The sequence below is a fragment of the Nesoenas mayeri genome (genome assembly GCF_963082525.1).
Source record: "Nesoenas mayeri genome assembly, chromosome: 4".
Lineage (NCBI taxonomy): Eukaryota > Metazoa > Chordata > Aves > Columbiformes > Columbidae > Nesoenas > Nesoenas mayeri.
Window position 1 is genome coordinate 6,275,203 of NC_137540.1, and position 22,510 is coordinate 6,297,712.

At 37.4% G+C, this 22,510-nt stretch overlaps 2 protein-coding genes across 2 annotated transcripts in view; one reads left to right on the top strand and one right to left on the bottom strand.

Moving 5' to 3' along the window:
- AIMP1 (aminoacyl tRNA synthetase complex interacting multifunctional protein 1) overlaps positions 1-15,669 on the top strand; it is a 29,588-nt gene extending 13,919 nt beyond the window's left edge. Inside the window, exons 2-7 of the mRNA XM_080344021.1 lie at positions 3,876-4,009; positions 4,758-4,871; positions 6,507-6,659; positions 8,053-8,264; positions 11,525-11,693; positions 15,220-15,669. Coding sequence (XP_080200147.1) covers positions 3,876-4,009; positions 4,758-4,871; positions 6,507-6,659; positions 8,053-8,264; positions 11,525-11,693; positions 15,220-15,386 — 949 coding nt within the window. The 3' untranslated portion in view covers positions 15,387-15,669. The remainder of the gene's footprint in view (positions 1-3,875; positions 4,010-4,757; positions 4,872-6,506; positions 6,660-8,052; positions 8,265-11,524; positions 11,694-15,219) is intronic.
- Positions 15,670-16,704: 1,035 nt separating this feature from the next.
- On the bottom strand, positions 16,705-21,040 carry GIMD1 (GIMAP family P-loop NTPase domain containing 1; the record flags this gene model as incomplete). Its single annotated transcript, XM_080344206.1, has 2 exons — positions 16,705-17,612; positions 20,648-21,040. 2 exons carry the CDS (start codon positions 21,038-21,040, stop codon positions 17,340-17,342), a joined length of 666 nt encoding a protein of 221 aa, XP_080200332.1. The 3' UTR covers positions 16,705-17,339.
- Between the last annotated feature and the right edge of the window lie 1,470 nt (positions 21,041-22,510).

A 22,510-nucleotide genomic window follows, 5' to 3' on the forward strand; every position in this document is an offset into this window, starting at 1 on the left:
GGCAGTTGTGGTGATTTTCTTTTGGTTTACATCATTTGAGACAAAACTTGGCAATTTTTTGTGTCAATCTGTGCCCAGGGTGACCAACCAAAATACGCATGTGTTGCATTAAGGCCTGTGGGAAAGAATGAGAGCAAGATGTGAGTTACCTGTCACCTAAGAGAGCAGCAGGTAACTTTACTGAATTGAAAAAGCTGCAATAAAGCTGCGTATCTGCCATAGATGTGCTTGATGCACACATGGAGAACGTGCTGATCTGTGGGCAGCCTGCAGGTCAGATCTCGTGCGGTTACTCATCTTACGTTGTGTGTTGACATTAACAAAGCATTGCAAGAAAAAGCTGAGAACTAAGTACTGAGCTTTTTTAAACATCCAGCTGGAAAAATGAATGCTTGCAGCTAGTTATTTTAGATTTTGGGAATCAGTTGGCTTCCAATTCCTGTTTTTTTGATGAAATTATTGCTTTTCCAATGGTGAAAAGTAATTGGTTCCATGTTCTGTCTATGGATAGATTCCAAAAACGTTTTTTAGAGTTTAAGTTTTAAATCTTGTCATTAATTGTATAGGGGGTTTTTTTGACTTTTTCTTGCTTTTAAAATCAGAGAGTATTAATACTGAAGTTACAACAAGGTTTATGTTTTTAGCACCTTCTTGCTGTGTTCACTTTTCGATCTCATATATTCTAATGTCTAGGCCAATGTTGATAAACCAGTATTTGTAAAACATGTTGAAATGTTGGGGCAATTTGTATTAGATGAGAAGTCTTGAATTATTATAGAGAGTTTGCCACTTTGTGAACCCTTCCACATTATGTGTTCTTGAGAAGCAAACTAGAATAATGCCCATTTTCTCCTGTGAGGGAGCAGTGCTTTCTGCTTACAAAATAAAGGTAGGCAACTCTTTTAATTAACAGGTAGAACGATGCGAAATTAAACCACTTTTATGTGCTGATGGGTAAATTCATGGCTAACTGCAGGACCTGAGTCTTTGGGTTGAAGATTGAGTTCTATTATAGTGGAGCCAACCGTGTTTTGGAGCAGTTCTCAATGCCTTCCAAGTAACAAAGTAGTTTGCAGAGAGCTGAAATTAAACAGTTTATCTTAGTTGAGCAACTGGCTAACTTAAGGATCTTATCCTTTGCAGAAGGTCTGAATATATCTACTTCTTCCTTGTTTTTCAGAACTATTCTTTGTTTAAAGGGAAAGCAGCTTATTAGGCACAATTGTATAAAGTGGCTTGACTTTCAGTTGGCCTCTGGAACATTTTCAGCAAGAAGGGTCAGAAGGTATCTGTAATAAGATATGATTTTATTTGTTAAATTATGTTATTCATGGTTTTCTTTCCTGTTTTTAGTTTGTATATCACCAGTAGGAGTTGGTTGGTTGAGTTTTTTAGTTGTTTTGTTTTGGGGGAATGTCAGGGTAATAGAAGGCAAAGGAAATAGGGGAAAGGTTGGGACAAAAAAAAAGTTAAATGTAACCTAAGATTGTTGCAGTGCTAATGTTTTTAAATGTGTTTTTTGTTTCATAATAAAAGGTGGATCTTAAAAAAAAAAGTTGTTATGTGTCTTTTTAGGTGCAGTTTTATCACTCTGCTGCGTGGATTCCTGTACAGCAGTTCATTTCAGCCTGTTGGCTCTTTATATTACTATCGGAAATACCTATTGCTTTGTGTTATTGTTATAATACGAGGTTTACAGAAATTTATTTGACAAGTGGGAAAATGTCTACCCATTGTAATAATGTAACTTCATTTCCAGATCTTCAGTTCGTTAGCCAACTTGGCTAGAACCTATAAAATGTACCAATTCTATTCACTTTGAAGTTTTAGTAGCATTTCTGTTGTTGTTGGCAAAGTTTCCACTGTTAGTATTGTGTTCCCCTGAGAGAATATGTAGCTTGCAAGAAATCTTACTGGTATGCAGACAGTAATACCCCAGGCTTTTATTATACTGTGTTGTGCCATAATACTTTTATGTCTATTTCCATTTGACATCTAAATCCATAACTTATTGGCATCACTATTTTCCTTTTTCAAAACTTCTTGTTTTCAGCCTGCACATGCATAGAAAATTTTCTTATTAGCAGACATTAATTTGGATATTAAAATTACTTTAGTTGTTCTGGAGAGATGATTTTACTGCTGTTCTCTCCATGAGAAGAATGTTAGTGTCTTTCTTTTAAAAGAAACAATCTGCTGTGGATGGGGGGAAGGTGTGATGGCAGTAATGCTCTTGCATCTTTAAGCAAAGCAGTGTGTGTAAAACAGACTTCAGTTGGATTGGATCGCAAAGGCAGCGAGATGTTTGTTCATTCATCGCTTTTGCAGGAGTAGTATACCCCATGTGTCATCTGACTACTGTATCTCTCTCTCTCTGGCTTTGTGAATTTTACTTTGAGAACTTGTAATTACACTATTCCTGATGCCTTTTTTAAGATATATAGCTGTGGAGAATTGAGTTCTTTGTAACAGAAAATCAGATATCAGATATAAGTTGGTACTGAGAGATCAGCAAAGGTGCTGTGTAACACTGGCATGAGCATCATTGTCTCTGTTTACCTCTCAGGTATTTCTAAACCTGTTTTGTCTTCAGTATGGCTTTTGTTAATCACAGTAGACAATATTTGTACGTTAAAAACAGATTGAGGTTGTAGTGTCAGAATAAGCTTGCAATAAAATGGGAAGTTTTCTGCCAACTTGATAAGAGAAGAGGAATTTTGGGGCTCTGATAAAGGTGAGGAGCCAATGCATGCATCTCCATTGCAGTTTTCTTACCAGTTCTTTCCTTGATTTCAGCTGATGAGCAAATTCACAGGAATTACATCACTGTTTCCTGTAAATATCCGCAAGGCATCTTTTCTTCCCACCTATAATCAGTTTTCTTTCTTGATTTACAGCTGAGGCAGCTGTTAGTGCATTTACCCTCCAACTCAGTATCTAGATGAAGAAAGAATCAGTACTATCTGCTGCAGATATAAGTGACTCTAACTGTATTTCATCATTTTGTTGCTACTATTTAAGCTTTTACGGTTGGACACAAATGTTACAAAGAAGGAAGGAGGCCAGATTTGGTAGCTTTCAAGAAATATGTATATATACAAGGCATAGCTAGTTCCTGGAACGTTAGAGAAACACCGTAAAAGAAGTTAACATCTTAAAAGAAGTTTAGACAGCATTTCTTTGTGCTCTTGCCTTTACTGGTCTTCTGTGTTTCCTGCTTCCTTAGTTTGTTATCTGGATGCCTGGCCTTCTGTTTCAATTGAAACAAAATAAGACAGTTGAAATCAGTGCTAAAATAACTCTGAAGGTGTAAACTTGCAATAAAAGTTGTATTAATCCGAGATGAGTAAAAATACTGATGAATTCTGCTTAGAAGTAAAATAAGAGTAAATTCTTAATGTATGAAGTATTCAGTATATTCTGAATAAACTTATTTTAAAAGTTTGAAAATTTTAGTGGGATGTTTCTGTTTTCTTAATCTCAATAAAATTCTGTGTATGCTTAATTTTTTTTTGCTAAAACAGGATACAGGGTTCTCCTGTCCAAACTTTTCCTTTTTCTTTTCTTCCTTCGTGATTTATTCAGACCTTTCTTTCTGAGAAGGTGGAATTTTTTCTGTTTCATGAAGGAAGAACATGTTTTCTGCAGCTGGGAAGAGTAGCTTTTCTTCCAAAGTGCTTGAAAGCAGCTGTCAAACATCAGATTCTATTTAATGTTGCTTTTTGTTTGGGCTTTATATTAGGAGGTGGGAGCCCAGCTTGTTCACTTAGCAAATTTTCTTATTCAGCAACTGATTTTAGAACTTTATGTGGTAAGAGGTGGCAGCATTTTAACATTATGAAGTGTTAATTTAAAAATGTCTGTTATTTGTGTAGGTTTTTAGCCCGTTTCTTGGTAAAGATGGCAGCCAACAATGCAGTGCTGAACAGACTGGAGCAGAAGGGTGCGGAGGCCGAGCAGGTTATTGAATACCTCAAGCAACAAGTTGCTTTGCTCAAGGAGAAAGCTAGTAAGTAATTACCTATCTTACGATAAACTTATTAACCAGGTGGTTAACATGAAATACTCATAGGGGAAAATGAGCAAATGGACAACTTCATTGGTGCTGTCAGCCTTTTAAAGTGTGTTTCAAGTTCTCCAAGATAAAGTGTGTAATAGTAGCACCACTTTGGTGTCTTGTGGTTTGTGGGTTTTTTTTGAAGTTGCTTATTCTGAAAAGCTATGAATAGGGAAGGATTAATGACACAAACAGATTATGGAAATTTGATAGGACATGGTTCCATTTGAGAGGAGAAAGGAGTTGGGAAGAATACGAGACTGTGCATTTGTCTGAATGTGTTGCTCCTTTTTCACCACTATGGAATTCTCTCAAAAGTATCATACATTCAACTTAGATATTTTGTACGTATCTATATCACTCGATTAAGGTGCTCCACATTACAAACATTCAAACTTTTTCTAATTTGTTTCTTGAAATTTTTTTCCTCTGAGTCTATTTAGGGGACTGAGAAGCTAGTATATTGAGATGGGACTTAATTATTACATACTTAAGTATGTAATACTTACATAAGTAATATAAATATGGCTATTTCAACATAAAAGGATTCCAAAATATTTATGATATACTCTTGAAAGTTTCCACTTCCTGGTGTTTGGCTTGCTGTGTTTTACTTTTCTCTAAAAACAAAACCTCTGTTTGCCAAATGATGAATGCTAATTGTTGAAGTATGTTGTTTTTAATATGAAGTCAACTCTAGTCTTGCAGGCATCTCTCCAAGAAGAGAAGAAGCTCCGTGTGGAAAATGCTAAACTGAAGAAGGAAATTGAAGGACTGAAACAGGAGCTGATTCAGGCAGAAATTCGAAATGGAGGTGGGGGAAAAAAGTCCTATCATCATACAACTTAGGTCTACTTAGTTTGGATCATGTTTTGTGCTATCTCTGGCATGTCTTACAAACTCTGGGTTTCCCTGGTCTCCATGGCTATGACAAGTTACCTACTTCCAACATCTTAGTTAGCTGCAGCAAGTTAGCTGCAGGTACCCTTGCCAAATCTTAATCAGTCGTGGAATTGGTTGTCTGTGTTTTTGTACAGTGCCTTTCATAATAAGCCCCAATTTCAACTGATGGCAGTAACTCTTTATACTGCCTTAGAAACTGCTGAATGTCTAACTCTTCTTGATACTCTGCGTATTTGATCTACCATGACTGAAAGGTCCCAGTGGAAAATCAAGCCATAGTACAGATGGGCGGTGACTTATTAGAAAATCTGTGGTAATATAAATTAGAAACAATGTGTTTTGAATTTTGATTCCATGCCTTAGTAAGAGCAGCCTTTCATGGCACTGTTTTTCCTTCTTTGCACTCCTCCATGTAGCTCCATACAGCTGGTACCGTCATTATATAATTCATGTTAAAATAGAAAGGAGAAAAAAGCAAAGCTGAAATGTTTCAGATCCAGCATGTGTTCTTTAAAATTATTTCCAAAGAAAGCCTCATCTGCTCTCAACAGCTATTACTATTTTTACCTATACTATCAGTATAGTAAGTTGAGGGAGATATAGCAGTCAACCGTACTGAATGTTTTACTGCTAAAACACCACATTCAGTCTTCAAAAAGACCAGCATTTTATAAATGCAAAGAATCCTTTTTCTCCTTTGTGTATGAATAAAGCCCTTTCATGTACTAAACCAAACAATCAGTTTATATTTCTCCACTATCTGTTAGTTTGCGGCAATTCTTGACAGGTATAGGATTTTTCCCAGGATCTCTGTGATGCTTGAGAGAGAACTCTCAAGGTATATAGATTTTTTCCAAGATGGGAAACGGCTATGAAATTAATATTTGGCTTGACATGTATCTTCCTTTATTTAGCTCGCTTATCTAAAACTTTAGCTTTAAACTGAATGAGGGTAGATCTAGATTAGATATTAAGGAAGAATTTTGACAATAATGGGAGAATTTAGGGAACAGAAGTGAGGAATCGGACTGTTTTTAGGCCTGCAGATAATTTCTTAGAATGTGATTATTCAGGCTCAGTTTCTTTAGTTAATCAGAACAAAAGAGTTGAGGAGTGATCTAACTGCAATATGAAAGTGATTTTCTGTGTAGAAAATCATGAAGTAGTCTCCAGCTTGACAAGATCTAGAAACTGAAACCAGACAATCATAAATGAGAAATAAGGAGTTAATAGCAAAGATAGGTAGATGTTGAAATAAACTACAAAAAGAAATGGTATTTGCTTATATGTTTTCTTGTATTTAGCACTTCCCATTTAAAAAATGTGTAGTCAAGGGCATCGTTCTTAGCCGATCAAAATAATCATATATAGATTCGGTTTTGATACATGTTTTGTAATGTTGTGCGTCACTACTCAGCAATTGTGCTTTAGGTGCTTTAAGCAAAACTGTCAGTTCTCTCTACTTTCTCATTTATGTTTGAAACTTAAAATGTCACAGTGTTCAAAGTTCTGGTACTTCTTCTAACTTTTGTGGTTTTAATTTCAGTAAAGCAGGTCGCAGTTCCTCTTGGTACAACCATTTCTGCAGCTTCGTTTTCAGATGATGTTTCACAAGCTACAGTAGTTGCAACATCTCCTGATTCCAAAGATCAAATTAAAGGTGAAGAAAAGAAAAAGAAGGAAAAAGTAGAAAAAAAAGGTACTTACATTTTCTTAACTGTGGTAGACAGTTAAGGAATTTAGTTTATGCGCATGATTTTGCATCATTTGGGGCACATAAAAATCAGTTTGTACAGCCACAGTAGGAAGAGTCATGTGCTATCTATCTCCTAAAATCTTGGGGGTAATTGAAGCTAATGAAGGCCATCTAATTCCTAATTAAATGAGAGATATACCCAATTTCTTTTAATGTGACTGAACTCTTATCGGGGGAAAAAAAAGGGGCAACAACCCAAGCCCTCAAAGACCCCACAAGAGAAAAAAGCATAAACAAGATACACACACACACAAAAAAAGGAGGGAAGAAAAATGGGAGTGGGGAGAGCAAGGGGAGAAGAGGAGGACACAAAGTTTAGAGAAGTTTTTGGCAGACTGGATGAGTTTCCGTTCTGGGGCTTAGTTAGGTTGTTGATTGGTTGGGGTTTTTTTTGGTTTTGGCCATAGAAACAGTACAAGCAAAAGGCAGAGACCAGCTCAGAAAAATACCTTGCAAGCAATAGTAGCATGACATAATACTAAAGGAAGAGTTCTAAACTGCAGTTTTCTGTATCCTCTAGATATGCCACCTTTTTATTTCTATTTTTTTTTCCTTGGAACATAGTTAGAGGCAGTAGAGTTTCATCAGAATTGGTCTTATCTGTCCATGTCAACACTGGTGCAGTTGTGTGGCTGAGGGGAAGGACTGGGTAAAGGGCATAGGCAGATAGTGTCATCTGGTTCTGGCAACAGGGAGGAAATGTAGGAGGAGGATATGTAGGTTTCCTAACACTTTTCTTCCTGTTTTTCATTAATAGCTGTCTGTATTGATTTCTGATTAACAAACTCTCTTAATACAAGAAAAGACCTGTCTTTTACACTTACACAAAAGCATAGGTTCAGCTTCAAGGGTCGCTTTGCAATTGTAACAGTGCAGTTGCAGTGACTTGGCCTTGTCCACAGCCAGGAGCTGTTGTTAAGCACTAATAACCTGATGACTTATGATTGTCTAGTTTCTCTTTGCTGGTGAAACACCATGGCAAGACTTATTGGTAATTGCTAATTATTAAAACGGTACTCTCAGGCTTATTAACGTGACCTTTGGCAGATTGTATGTATCACGTATGTGTTAGCTACACTTAACGTTCAGGATGATCACTTTACAAGCAAAAAGCATTTCTGTCCTAAGTTGGTAATTACTTGTAGTAACAATCTAAATTGGAGCATATATGATGATTGTCTACTAGAAACTAGTGATAGAGGTGCGAACTCTTTACTCTTTGTTTGTGTTTTACCCTTAATTCTGAGATTGTTGCTTGCTTTTCCCTTGCAATAGTCATATACATTATTTAGACTTTTTTCAATGCTTATTTCATGAACTAAACTTTCTTTAATAGGTGAAAAGAAGGAGAAGAAACAGCAGCCAGCTTCTGGAAGTAATGATGCGAAACCTGTAGATGTTTCTTGTCTGGATCTTCGTGTTGGCTGCATTATTACTGCCAAAAAGCATCCAGATGCAGACACTCTGTATGTTGAAGAAGTGGACGTTGGTGAAGCAAATCCAAGGACTGTTGTCAGTGGTTTAGTGAAGCATGTTCCACTGGACCAGGTATTGAGAAAATTATTTACGGATAGCCTTTCCCTTCCTGAAGTATCTGAAGACCTTAATCTGTTTATAGGATGAAAAACACATCATATTCTGCTAAAAGATTTTAACAGTCATTAAAAGAAAAATAAAGTGCAAATGGAAGTAATGCTTAATAAAATTTGCCAGAAAATGGAGAAATACCCTTAATACGAGTCAGTTCCTTTCTGCCTGCAGTGCTTCTATCCTAGGGTCTGGTTCTGACTCCTCTGTGATGCTATTGGTACACAATGGACTCCTAAACCAAACAGATATGACGCTCCCTTTAGGTTTCCTAGTCTGTAGTAGAGAACTGTAGTAAATTTTTGCTGTCATCCAAACTTTTAAAACCTTTGTCTTCCAAGTCTCTTTATAGACAGTTGAAGCACTTGAGTGGCTTAAACAACAGTGGAATACAGAATGCAGGTTTTTACTTCTTTGTCCAAAATAGGGTCTGCCTCTGTGCTTTTTCAGTTGATACACTTCTGTGTTTGACATGCATGGTTTATGTATGTCTTGGGAACAACCCGAGAATTAAAGAGTGTTTTCCTTTCACACCTCTTCTAGAGGGTTAGTGGAAAGGAGGAATTGACTGAAGGCTGCTTCAACATTCAAAGGCAAGCTTGGCAATTAAAACAGTGTAGTATAGAGCAACTCTAAAACAGGCCATGAAGGAATTGACGTGTCGTGGTTGAGACGGACAAATGACACAGACAGAGTTCTTCCAGGATGAAAGTAGTAGATGCCATTTATTGCCACAAGTGCATTTTTATACAGTTTTACCAATTTGTGTGTCTCTTCACTATTGGTTACAAGTTACAGCAGTAACATCTCATTGGCTAATTTTGCTATCATCAATGTAACTCTTCTACTCCCTTCTCTCTCATGGGTACACCTTAATATCTCCAGATACTCCTTTATTCCCATCTTTCTCATGGGTAGACGTTAATATCTTTGAGGCTAATTTCTGTTCCCATGCCCTCCATCAGGGAATCCACGGACCCACTGTAGTCCCTCACATTGATGTTAGTTTGGAAAAGCTACATTTTCTCAAATGCCCTTTCAGTCCCTATTCACATTCAGTACCAATGGTAAGACTGTAAATATAGGAGGCGATCAAAATTGTGATTGCAATTTTTATGATACAGAAAGTTATTGAACTGAAAAGAGTTACTGTATGGTAACTATTCTGCACTGATCACCTGCTAGTGTCCAGTCACTGCACAGTTTTAGCAATCCGCTGTCAAGTAAAAACAAAAAAGCCTTTCTTAACAAACTTATAAACATGAAGTGTACAGAACACAGCAGTAGTAATGGTCTTTTCTCTTTAACCTGCTTTCTCTCTAGGAAAAGTAATCCAAAGTACTCATTAACAGAGAATTGGGATTATTCTTGCACATTTGTTGGGAACAATTTCTGTGTCTGGTTTTGGTTTTGGCAAGTCTCTATTAGACCATAAATTCTTAAGGGCAAGCTTCCAGCTTTTTGTGGGTGTTTGTGTTTTTTTTTCCTAAAGTGTTCAAAAATGCGACTGCATGGTGTGTGACTACTGCCATATATTTAAATGTATACATCAGATCAAGTACTATAGACATAATTCACCAAAAATGCAGCTATTTCTGACTGCAGTGTATGATGTGGTAACTTAATGTTTGATGCTGTAGTATTTGTATAATCTGATTTTACTTTTGGTTAGGAAGCACAATATCTTCTTTAACGTTCCGGTATGCAGTGCAGGTTATTTATGGATGTGAAAACTTCTTGCATCCCCACTTTATATCTGGTACAGTGTGGGGTTTTTTGGTGACTGGTGGTGAAGCCAAGTCAGAAGTTGCACCCTTGGGTATCATACATAGACAAATAAGTGTTTCATCAGTGACAGGAATGAGGTACTGAAACATAAAGTGCAGCATGCCAACATTTGGGCCACTGTGTTTGGAGGGAAGGGAATGATTTGATGCTGGTTTGGTGTTCTTTCCGGTTAGTTTAATGAAGACTATGGTTTCCATTTCTGTACTGATGCAGTCTGGTTTTGTCAGGTCTCTGAGGTCTAGAATTTTTTCCAGTTAGTCAAAACCAAAGCTGAGTACCAAATGCAGAAATCTTGTGTATTTTATTCTATATATGTTTGTGAATTGTTATTCAGTGCTAGGTAATGTCTACAACTTGCATTTGAGTCTCACTGACATCTTACAGCAATTTCTTGTGTTTTGGGCTATTTATATCCATAGCAATAACTTGAGAATTTTTCAATCAATGGGGTGCCTTGAAGCTTATGCAAGATCAACTTTTCATTATAACTTCTTCATTTTGGAGGTTTATATTTTTGCATTTCAAAATGTTCTACTTGGAAAACGTGCAGTATTTAGAATACTTGATCATATGTGTTTTATTAAGTATTAGTCCTGGAGTTTTGTTTAAAGTTTGTATTGTAATGCACAAAGACTGAAATACAGAACTAGATATATATGTGCATTAGGATTATGGGAATTAAGGCTTCCATGCTTTCTGACTGTCTCTTAAGAATGTTCTGGGTTTAATTTTCATTCAGTTTGGAAGAGTGGCTTGTTTTCTAGGCTGAAGTGTGGCAGTTTCCACTAACAAGCTGTGTTTTCTCTGGTTTACTACATACAATTTTTTACTAAAATAAAACAACAAAGAAAGAAACCTACTTTTACAATTTTGCTCTAACAAATTGCAGTGCACAGTGTATGCAGCCATTTTCAATGGTTAAGCAAAATTCAAGCATTTGGGTTAAATAAGATAATATTTAAGAATCAAGTGAGCTAAGCTTCCAGTGCACAGATTGAAATTTCAGTCTGTGAGTTGGCCTTAGCTGGAGAGTGGCGTTTGTGGTTGTTTATTATTATTATTATTATTATTATTATTATTATTATTATTATTATTATTATTATTATTATTATTATTAAATGGAAATTGTTTAGTTGATAGCGTTATATTGAAAGTGGGCTGAAGTGATCTGGAACGGGGGTGAAACGCATCGCCTGGTTTTCGGGTTTCTGAATTGCGCATTTTGTATTTCCTTTATAAGCGTGTTAAAATTTGCCGTTTACTCCAGTATTCACTGGCCAACTGTTAAGTAGTTTAAATGTTACCTGTTACTGATGCACATCTGTTGTCCACGTTAAGGTCTCTTTATTGTAATTATTTTCTTAACATGAGATAATTGAAGTCCCAGAAGCACGTGGCATTAAGTTCTCATCCTTCTGTTTTTCTCCCTCTAGATGCAGAATCGGATGGCGATACTGCTCTGTAACTTGAAGCCTGCAAAGATGAGAGGAGTCGTATCCCAAGCAATGGTGATGTGCGCCAGCTCCCCAGAAAAAGTGGAAATTCTGGCCCCCCCAGCTGGGGCAGTACCAGGCGACAGGATCACTTTTGAAGGTTTTCCTGGTAAGTAGATATTTGGGAAAGTGTAGGAAGCAGATATGCCAAGGTGACCTCAGTGTTGAAGCAGATAAAACAGTATCTTAAAGCCAGCTACATTTTTTGTTGCAATTTTATGTACTAATTATAGTCAAACTTTTTTATTATTAGCATGCAAAGATTGTGTAAATAAAGGGTTGAAAATGTTTAACCACCTGCCAAAAATTGGAACATACAGGGAAATAACTGTAATTTGAAGAAGTTACGTATTACTTTAATATAAAATTAGCCACTTTCTTTAAGTCTGAATAAGCATATCTGCTTTTGAAATGTATGGACAAATGTATTTGCATTTTGCAAGTGACAATAAATCAATGTTCAGTTTGAGTCCTTGAAATTCAAATAAGACCCAGCTGTCCTTTCTATTTTAGTTTGAAGTCTGAAAGCCTGGAAAGCAACAGAAGCAGCAGCAGCAACACTAAAGCAACTCTAAAACACACACAGCTGTCTATCAAGCAGCTTGGTATCAAGTTATCTTTAAGCCTGTCCTCTCACCATACAAAATATTAATGAGATACACACTAATTTTGCTTGGGCATTTTAGTCAAACGAATGATATCTTGATTCAAACCACTTGAACTTCTTTGTGCAGCTACTTGAGTTTTCCTAGGGCTGTCTTGAGTGTCATACAGGAGTGATTTGAGGAGGAGGAGTGTTCTCTTTTGTTTATTTGATATCTTTGCCCTTAGAGGAACTTCAACACCATTTTATATTCAAATACATGGATCTAAAAGATGTTTGAATCTTAAATTGCTTTCAGCAACCTGGTCTAGTGGAAGGTGTCCCTGCTATAAGACAGCAACAGTTCTTGGGGTTTTTGCATCTAATTGAGAGACCTTGCTTCTAATATCAGTATAATTGACACTTTGGCAAAATTCTTTAAAAAAAAGTGCTAAAACTGGATTGCAGTGGTTATTCTGTATTTAACAGGTTTCTTTAATGAAAGCTTTGGTGTGTGGTTGCCTTCCATCAGTTTCACAGTTACAATCCACAAGGGGCTTAGTGGTGTTACGTTTTTCTAAGGTCACACTTTACCACATCTTTTTGCCCCTTCTTGTGCCTAGATATATTCTTTCAATAGTTAACCATCTGTTACTGAGTTTTTTGCTTATTACAATTACTTCTTTTGTAATATTTAAACTGCTAGACTGAATGACATGTTTAACAAAAATTGGGTCCTCTTATTTGGTTCTTTTTATATAAAAGAGAGTGGGAAGCTCATTAAACCATTAAAAGTTTAAATGTATTTTATTTATAGAAAACCTTCTAAAGAATATTTTCTGGGAAGAAGGAATGCAATGAGGACAGCCTAAAGCTCTGGTAGTATTTAAAATCGGTGCCTATGCTAATCTAATCTGAGCTCACCACAGATCCCAAGGGACTTTGACGCAGGATTCCAAAGGAACTTCTTAATATCCAAAGTGTGTTCTTTATAATAAGAGTCAGGTTTTTTTTCTTACTGAAATAATTCACTTGCTTTTTCCATTTGAGGAACGGGAAGGAAATGCACAATGGATCATTTAACATTCTCTTTAATGATTTTATTAGTTCGTGTGCATTCACTTTGGTCTAAATCCAAGTCTGTCTTTGTTCATGAAGTTGAGCATTGACCAGGATTTTTATTCTTCTGAAAATGCACGATTAGTGCTAAATGTTTAAATTTTTAATGGTATTACTGATTTTATTTTTAAATATTAAATGCGCTGTGGTTGTGAATTAACTCTGCTGCATTATTGAATCTGGCTCTGGCAAGGCTCGCCTGCTTAATAGAGAAATCTGGCCTGGCTGGTGTCTCTTGGCGCAGTTACGTGTATAGAATGTACAGAAGTTAAACCTGTCTACATGCAGAAGTAACTTACTTCTGCAGTAATTGAGAATGTGAAGAGATTCAAACATTGAAAACATTTTAAAAGAGAAAAACAAGAAGGCAGGCTGGAATGAGAGTACTTCATTTCCCCACCTGTTGGTCAGCCTGTCAGGAATACACCAAGCGGTAACAAATTTCAACCAGCTACTAGAAACACCTATGATAAAATCCCTGTAGACTTCAGAGTTTTTCTTCCTGAACTTTTGGGGACACCAGGTAGTGGAAGATGAGAGCACTTGACATTGAGCTCAGCTGGAGAGCTCCTCATTTTCCTTCAGGAACTCCTGGGTCCTTTGAGATCAGTTTAATAGGATTTGGTTTTTGCTTCTTACTTCTTCTGGAACTTCAGATTTTAATAGTTTGGGCAGAATGGTGCCAATATGCCACTCCAAGCAGCTAAAAAAATACTTCTATAGTGTGTCAACAAGGAAATGGCAAGGGCATTCTTTTCAGCATTTAAATGTGCTCTAATTATATTTAAAACAAACCTTGTGGGGTTTTTATTTGTCCTTCCTTTGTTACACACAAGAGGTCAAGAGCACCCAACAGCATTACGATTCAATCACTTTCTTAATGAAATCTCTTTATTTCCTTTAAGAGAATCTGCATCGTACTAGAATTAATAAATTAAATTTACTCGACCTTTGAACAGAAAATAATTGTACAGTGAAAAGGTTGTCTTGCTTTATCTAAATTATGGCAGCAGGCAGCTGTTATTCAGTATTAATCTTTACAGCAAGAGGGCTGCTTTAGTTCAGTTGTTTTGTTCCTGTGCATTGTATTTCATGCCTATTTAAAACCAGGAAAAATATGACTCTGAAATACTTCTCTATGTAATTTTTTAATAGTATTTCAAAACACTAGTAGAAGAAACCTGCATTTTGTGGTTATTAGAGGTACTTAAATAGTCGGATTTGCTAATACAGTTAGAATGTCAATACTTGTAGGGGGGTAGGTAGCTTATCATGGTGTACACATAGAAACGGGGAACTGAAGCTTGCACAGACTGAGGCCGTAATTGCTGAAATACAAGCTGACCTCTAATGCTTCAGTTATTTTAGACACCAGAGCTTGTCTTTAAATACTCCAAAAAGCAGCAGAATAGTGTTGAAACTCGGGGCTAAAATTATATGGCTGTACCCCAGTTTTGGACTATTCTTATCTAAATTCAATATTTCTCAACTGTAAGGGCACCTGCCAAATTTATTTAATATTAATTTCTTATAAAATTCATTAATTCCTGAATATAAGATGCCAACAAACCTGTGTCTTGATGAGTAGTGTATTATTGTGGTCCACATCTGCTTAATTGTTAGGAATCCTTTTGGTCTATGGTAAATTTTGTAAATGAACAACTAGCAATGGTTTGATTTTTTCCTTTTGACAGCATTTGTGGTCTTTTACTTACAACCTTTTTTACCCTGAAAGATCAGACTTTTGAGGGAGGCTCTGGTGACATTTCCCAGACAATCCCTAATTCTTATTCAAGTTTTAGTTTTGAGAATCACAGGTAATGGTGTTTTCCCTTAAAAGTTGTGCAGCGATGTGACAGATGTGTACATACATAGAGATCTTGCTCTGCCTTCTGTGTTGTGTGCTATTATGTTATTCTTTGTTTTGAAACAGGGGATCCTGAGAAGGAACTTAATCCCAAGAAGAAGATGTGGGAGCAAATCCAACCTGATCTTCATACCAATGACCAGTGTGTTGCTACGTACAAAGGAGTTCCCTTTGAAGTGAAAGGGAAAGGAGTCTGCAGGGCAGAGACCATGGCAAACAGCGGCATTAAATAAATAAGTGGCTCTTAGAAGCTTTTTTAGATGTCGAAATGGAAAGTAATGCAAGCAGAATAAAAAACATGAATATGTTACCCCTCTGAATTGCATGGCTAATACCTTTTTTGTTTGACTTCTCTTCCAGAGGCACAGTGTGTTACGCCTCCAACATTTTCGCAATTTTCTTATTCACCATCCTTGAGGTTAAGTGTTGTCAGCAGTCGTTAACCATTTAGTGCTCAAGTCTTAATTGCCAAGGCGTGTTCATGGTAGAACTAAAGGCAGGCAAGCATATTTTCTGGACAGCTCAAAGGTTTAGAGGAACTATGGAACAAGAGCATCTTGATGCTGATAAACTTCTTCCGTGTTCCTGGTGTGCTCGCTGCTCTTCAAGAGGTTGGTCAGTGAAGACCACAATCGTCTTCATTCTTCTAGCCACCTTTTAATAGTTTTTCTCCTCTTGTTTCAAGCAGTTTTCAGATATATTATAAGCCACTGCAACTTTGTTCTTGGCTGTGTTGTCTCACTAGTCTGCAGACAGTTGTAATGGGAAGGCTGAACTATGGCCCTTCATGCCTCCAGATACACAAGTGGACGTACTTCCGTGTCCCATGGTTAAGCTGTTAAAATGTCAATAAGATCAAAGCTGTCACTTTGCTAAAATAGTTCTTCCTCTATTCCACCTAGATATTTCGTTCCAAATGAGAGATAGTACCAAGAAAAAATCAATAACAAATAGGTGGCTGGGGTTAGTCAAATACTACCAGAAAAATATGTTTCCAGTGCCCAAACAGATATTAAATTGGTTGATTTGTTTGGGTTTTTTTAATGTTTTTTTATGCAGTGATATTTTATGCGAAACATGCTTTGGTTTTAACAGAGATAGCTTCTTCAGTTCTTACAATTAGAATTATTCCATCATAATATAGTATAAGTAGTCGTGGTTGCTCTGGTGATAGCCTGAAATTACTTCTTTTAATTCCTGTCTTTTAATAATCTGAAAATAACTATTTTAGATCCATTTACAATAAACCTTTTAAGTTACTGTTTAGAGACACTTCAGATATTTTGGCATAGAATATTTAATTAACTGGTTACTTTCTAACCGCTGGAACAGTAAGTGGGTTTTTTTTAAACACTGAAATAAAAAACGATTTAGCCACTGAATTTTGAAGGTTTTGAACTTCACCCAGTAAAGTGGGAGAGAAAACAAAATGAAAATGATGTAAAATTAAAAGGAACAAGCACAAAAGAAGAGATAAACAGATTTATTTTTCGAATGAGTTTTGTATGTGCCTATAAACTGTTATTTTTTCATGCATCTGGGAATAAGCAATAGTAATTAGTTCTTTTAAATGTGCTGAATAGCGTTAAGCACGTGGGAGCTATTTTATCTGCCTTGTAAACTACATTTCCAATAATGTCTTATTAAGCAAAGTTCTTGAAGTTCAGAATCTCAATTCTAACTAATCCTGAATCAAAGTAAGGAAACAACTTAACAGTAGATATATCTTAGCTTTTACTACTGGGAAGCTCTTCACAAACTTTGGGATTCAGAGGAACTTCTGAAAGCTTGAAGAACTGAGCAAAGAGTCTCCCTTGCACTCTGAACTCATATGTGTTTTTTTTCCTTTTATTTCTTTTTTCTTCCAGATCTCTGTTCTGTATGAACTGCAATATACAGTCTGGTGTAGTGCACAATCTCATTTATGACTACATACATATTAGGAGCATGATCTAGAGCAGTAGCTTGTTCTGATTTTGTCGTTGAAGCTAGGATTTGGGATGCAGTTGTGTGACGTGCTCTATGAAAGGCAAGTAGTTTGGTAATCTAAAGAGACACCAAATACCTTCGAACACACAGTTGGAAGTATGGATGTGGAATTTTCTAGTTGATGGCTTCTACTCTTTTATTTCTGTTAAATTTTACCTACCATAGAAAATAGACAAATGAGCACCTGAAAGTTAATTTTATTCCTTGCTGTGTTTAGGTAGAAGCACTTGATAATTATTTTTTCTTATAAAATTCAAGAGCTTTCTTAAGACAATAGCTCTTTCCTCTTTAATCACGCACTTCTGGTTGTCTAGGAAAATGTATTTATGCTGTACTGAGCTCAAAAGTGACAACAGGGTACTTGAGGCGCTGTGCAAGTATGATTCCTCGCTGAATCCAGCCTCTTCTGCCTTGTCTGCATGTGTAAGTAGAACTGCAGTGAAATCCTTCCAGGTGGGACCCAGAAGTTCCTGTAATGAGAAACAAATCCTTAATAGTTATCTTTTCTTGGTCATTTTCCCCGCTCCCACCTCAGATACCTGTACAATAACAGACCACTTATGTTCTTTTCCTGGAGTAATCCTGTTCATGCTGTTTGAGTAGCTGAAATTTCTGGGGGTTTTGACCTTCCACTTTCTGTGGAAATATGTGCAGTATTGGCAGTTCTGTTACTACAGATGTTAACCAAATTTCTCCAGTTAAAAAATGTCTATGTAAATAAGCAAAAATGGTGGTTTAGCCATGTAAAGTAAAATGCAAGTGGTTTACATCGGGGGTTTCCACGTATCCATATTTCTACACCTTTTATAGCTCTTTGAATTTTTTTTTAATTGCCAAGTCACCTTGTGTTGAAAAAAATAAATGACAAATTTCTATGTAATGCCAATTGCAATTCTGGCATTATCCCATAAAGCTGAACTATTAGCGATTCAGGAAAAACACAAATAAATGCATCAACCTAAGTGATGGGCCAGGGAGATTGCGCCTAACTGCTGTGGTTCACCTGATGGAGGCAATGCAGAAAACATGCTGCTTTTTTGCTGATGAGTACAGAAAATTATAATACAAAACACAGATTGGGCATTCATTTGCAGATATAAATGATCATGCTAACTACTGTGTGTGAGAAGAAGCCTACTTTGGTAATAAAGTCCACTTTGCAATGATCTTAACTCTGTAAACTAAATAGCAAGATGTGTGAAACTGCTTTAAAGAGTATCTTTCTGCTGCCAAGATAAGCAGGGAGTTTGGACAACCTGGTGTATTGATAGCGATTAATCTGTTTTAGACACTAGGGATGAAAATAAACCTAAACCCATACAAAATTTTGGCATGAGATATTTAAGGAATTATTTAGTTGTCAGTTTTAGAGAGAGAGAGGACAGTGCCTTGGTTTGCTGGGGACTCAATGTCAATGCTGATGTTTGTTCTGAAATCAGTATCTGCTACTCTGAATTCATTAGGCTGTGTTACTGAAATTAAAATACTCCAGAGAGATTTAATTGCCAGTAGTCTTCTACTGATACACCATCTTCATCGATATGCGGTCTCTAATTCGCAGAGGATTATTGTGAAAACTCCTGATGCTAAAATTAGTCTTCACAATAGTGTCTTCTTGGAGTGACATATTGAAATGTAACTCTTACTGTTCATATTCCCAGCACGCAGGCAGCTGTCCTGCCCCATTTGTTTGTGGCTTATGAAGTCGTAGCATCTGGTCATTTAAGGGGAAAATAACTAAAAAGCCAGCCACTATATAAGCCAAGAGGCAGTTGTAATAATTAAACAGAAGTCTTGCTTTCTTATTATTTTTAAACATCCTTCATTTCCTTTCAGGTAGGAGTTTTAAAGCTCCGTTTAAAGAGAAAAGGCATGGCAGCATCTCTTAAGCTTTTAACGTCCATATGGACTTGATCCAAAACTGTCTCAAACTACAAGCATGGTGATTTTTCATTGTCTTAGAGTAAAACTATTTTGAGTAAATACTGCTTTCTCTTAAATACCAGGAAGTAAAGAGAAATAGAGAACTGTATTAGGAAGAAGAGTAACACTGAAAACAAGTATATGTAAACTGACAATGAGGAAGAGTGTCTTGAAATGACAACCAACTCTCAAACTCTGCTACCAATAGAGAGTAATCAGAAAGAACAGGAGGGTAAATCAAACACATTTTGAAAGCTGTTTTTCTATCCATCTATTTATATATCAGCATATTTTTATCTACATATATATTTTGTATTTATAGAATACCAGTTACAGCAGATTATAAGAGTTGATGGAGCAGGAAGGTCCCTTCCAGTCCTAAAAATTTTCAGAAAGTTCATTAGTGTAAGACAGATGCAAAATGTGATGTGCAGACTTTGCAAATAACTGAAACCTTTTGTTACTTCATAAATCATACAAACCTGGTTCATCTGATCAGATAGATCAACTGAGGAATATCAATTCTCTGATCTCTTTTTTTTTTTTTTACCCAAAAATATGTATGCATGGTAATAATAAATTTCCAACTGAAAGGAAAGCCATGCATTTTCAGTGTTTCTCCCCACATATCTTACCTACGTGCCCTTAGGAGGTTCAAAATATTTGCTTCAATTCAGTTATGCTGGAAATTTTCCTTAGCTGTAAAAAATTTGTGGCAACTTCCTAGTTATTTTTCTCTTGAACAGATACAACAGTAGTGACAGTGCAGGACAAAGCTGAGCATCCTTGTCCCTGGCCAGTCAGATTTGCTGCATGATTTTGAACCCATCATTCCTTGCTTTGGTCCTATGCAGAGCGCAGCAGGAGAGTGAGGTAACCTGACTTTTGCTTGCTTTAAACAGCACTTCTCTTCAACAAGCCAGATCTGTCGTGTTAAAGCATTAACTGTAAAGAGAAAAGCTTACTTTGATAGAGAGAGTTGGTTCCTAAATTCCCTTGTGCAAAGCCTGCATAAGAAAGAGAGCAGTACTGCCTCTCACTTCTTGGGTTGCAGTGTGATAAATGCCGCGATGGTACCTCATTAATGCTTAGAAATACGTAAAGGGTGAGTGTCCTGAGGATGGAGCCAGGCTCTTCTCGATGACAGCCAATGATAGGACAAGGGGCAATGGATACAAACTGGAACACAAGAGGTTCCACTTAAATTTGAGAAGAAACTTCTTCTCAGTGAGGGTGACAGACACTGGCCCAGGCTGCCCAGGGAGGTTGTGGAGTCTCCTCTGCAGACATTCAAACCCGCCTGGACAACTTCCTGTGTAACCTCATCTGGGTGTTCCTGCTCTGGCGGGAGATTGGACTGGATGAGCTTTTGACATCCCTTCCAATCCCTGACATTCTGTAATGTGGTGGTGGAATTGTGAATGGCATGTTTTAGCTGCTGAACTGGGACCCAGTGTTCCAATTTTCAGCTGCATTTCTCTAGTTCACTTTTGCAGTCAACTCTTCCACAGCTACTGTCACCTGAAGACAAGAGTTGCCATTAGCACAGAGACTTATATTTATTCATTTATGTATTCATTACCTGGATGAACTGAATCGCATGATGGCTTTCATCCGGACACAGAGGCAGGTCAGCCCTCAGAACCAAGAGAGCGAGATGCAGGCCTTCCTCCCCAAAGTGCTGAGCCAGGGCTGATCTCACCATGTCTCTCACCTGCTCTCTGCTCAGACCACTGTGAGGGTAGCTTGGAGTGTCGAGTACTCGGATGCGGAGAGAGAACTCGCAGCCATTTCTTCGTATAATCCCTAAAATGCGGCAGCTGCGTCCAAGGCTGCAGCGGGTAGTCACAGAGCTTGGGGAGAGGCAACTCTCAAAGTCTGAGCTGCCCAGCAGGCTGTTCCCTGCTGCACTTTTGCCAGCCTGAGTTCTTCCAAGGACAACAAGGTTGATGGTAATCTCGTTGCTGTCTGACATTGTCTAGGCTTTCATCCATAAACCTGTCACTGAGTGAAGAAAAAATAACATGAGCTGTTTCAGATGACTTAAATCCAGCAAAAATCACAAAATTCAATGTCTTCACGGAATCACAGAATGTCAGGGATTGGAAGGGATGTCAAAAGTTCATCCAGTCCAATCCCCGAGCAGGAACACCCAGATGAGGTTACACAGGAACGTGTCCAGGTGGGTTTGAATGTCTGCAGAGAAGAAGGCTCCACAACCCCTGGGCAGCCTGTTCTAGTGTCTGTCACCCTCACTGTGAAGGCGTTTCTTCTCAAATTTAAGTGGAGCCTCTTGTGTTCCAGTTTGCACCCATTACCCCTTGCCTTACCATTGGTTGTCCCCGAGAAGAGCCTGGCTCCATCCTCCTGACACTCATCCCTTCCGACTGTCCTTCCTTGCCTGGAGTGTTTTAAGGAGTGTGTGGTGTAGCCAGACATTTGGTACAGCACATATACCTCTGTCTGATCCAAGGATGGATCTTTGCCATCCTTCCCAGTCTGCTGCTGAGAAATAACAAGACCCCATAGAAGGTGTCACAGGTATATGGGCAACCCAACAGGCTGCACTCCTACACTGGCATAAACTGAAGAGCTGGAAAAAGCAAAGCAGGTAAAGCTAAGGGAAGGCACCAGAGAAGGGAGGGAAGGGGAAAGTTGGGAAATAACCATGGAAAACAGCATTGGTGTGTAGGAAGAGCAGGTTATGAAAAGGAGGAAAACTAGGGGAGGAAAAAGAAAATGGTGACAAATATGTGCTGCTGCTATTAAGTGACCATGTTTCAGGAAGTAAATATTTGCTCATTTTTAGGAAAAAAATGGATAGTAAGGGAGAAATAGCTTTCCAAGGAGCACTTTTTCACAGCAGGGGACATCTTAGAATACGTCTTTCATCAGCTGCCACTGGAGTTGAAATAGATGGTAATCGAAAAGGACTTTCTGATACAGGTAAATATAAGAAGTGTGTCGTAGTGAAAAAAAGAAGAGCCGTAACAGGCTCTAACCCCATGTGAACTCGAGACTTTGGAAGCGTACACTGTACAACCTTTTAGACATACGGCACAATTGGTGGAAAAGAGAAAGCGCAGGCTGGTGGATGGCGAAGGGAGATGCTAAGTATAGTTTCTAGTTACTATAATTGCTCGTAAAATAAGCCCCCTCTTTCTCTTTGTACTTTTCTGTAATCCAGTACCTGAAGGGGTTTTGGTACATTTTAATAGTCTAACAGGAATATTGGCTGATTAAATAAATTCAGAGGTGTTTTAGATGGAAAACCATATTGGCAAATAAGTAGTTGATTTTAAGTTAGCAGTGACACCTGAAGTTCAGAAAGACTTTATTTTTTTAAGATACTATATTTAGGTACTCAGAGAGATCATGGTCAATTTTAGAATGGCATTTCCTGTGGTTAATGTATTTACATTCTCGCATGTGCAGTTCAGGCTTT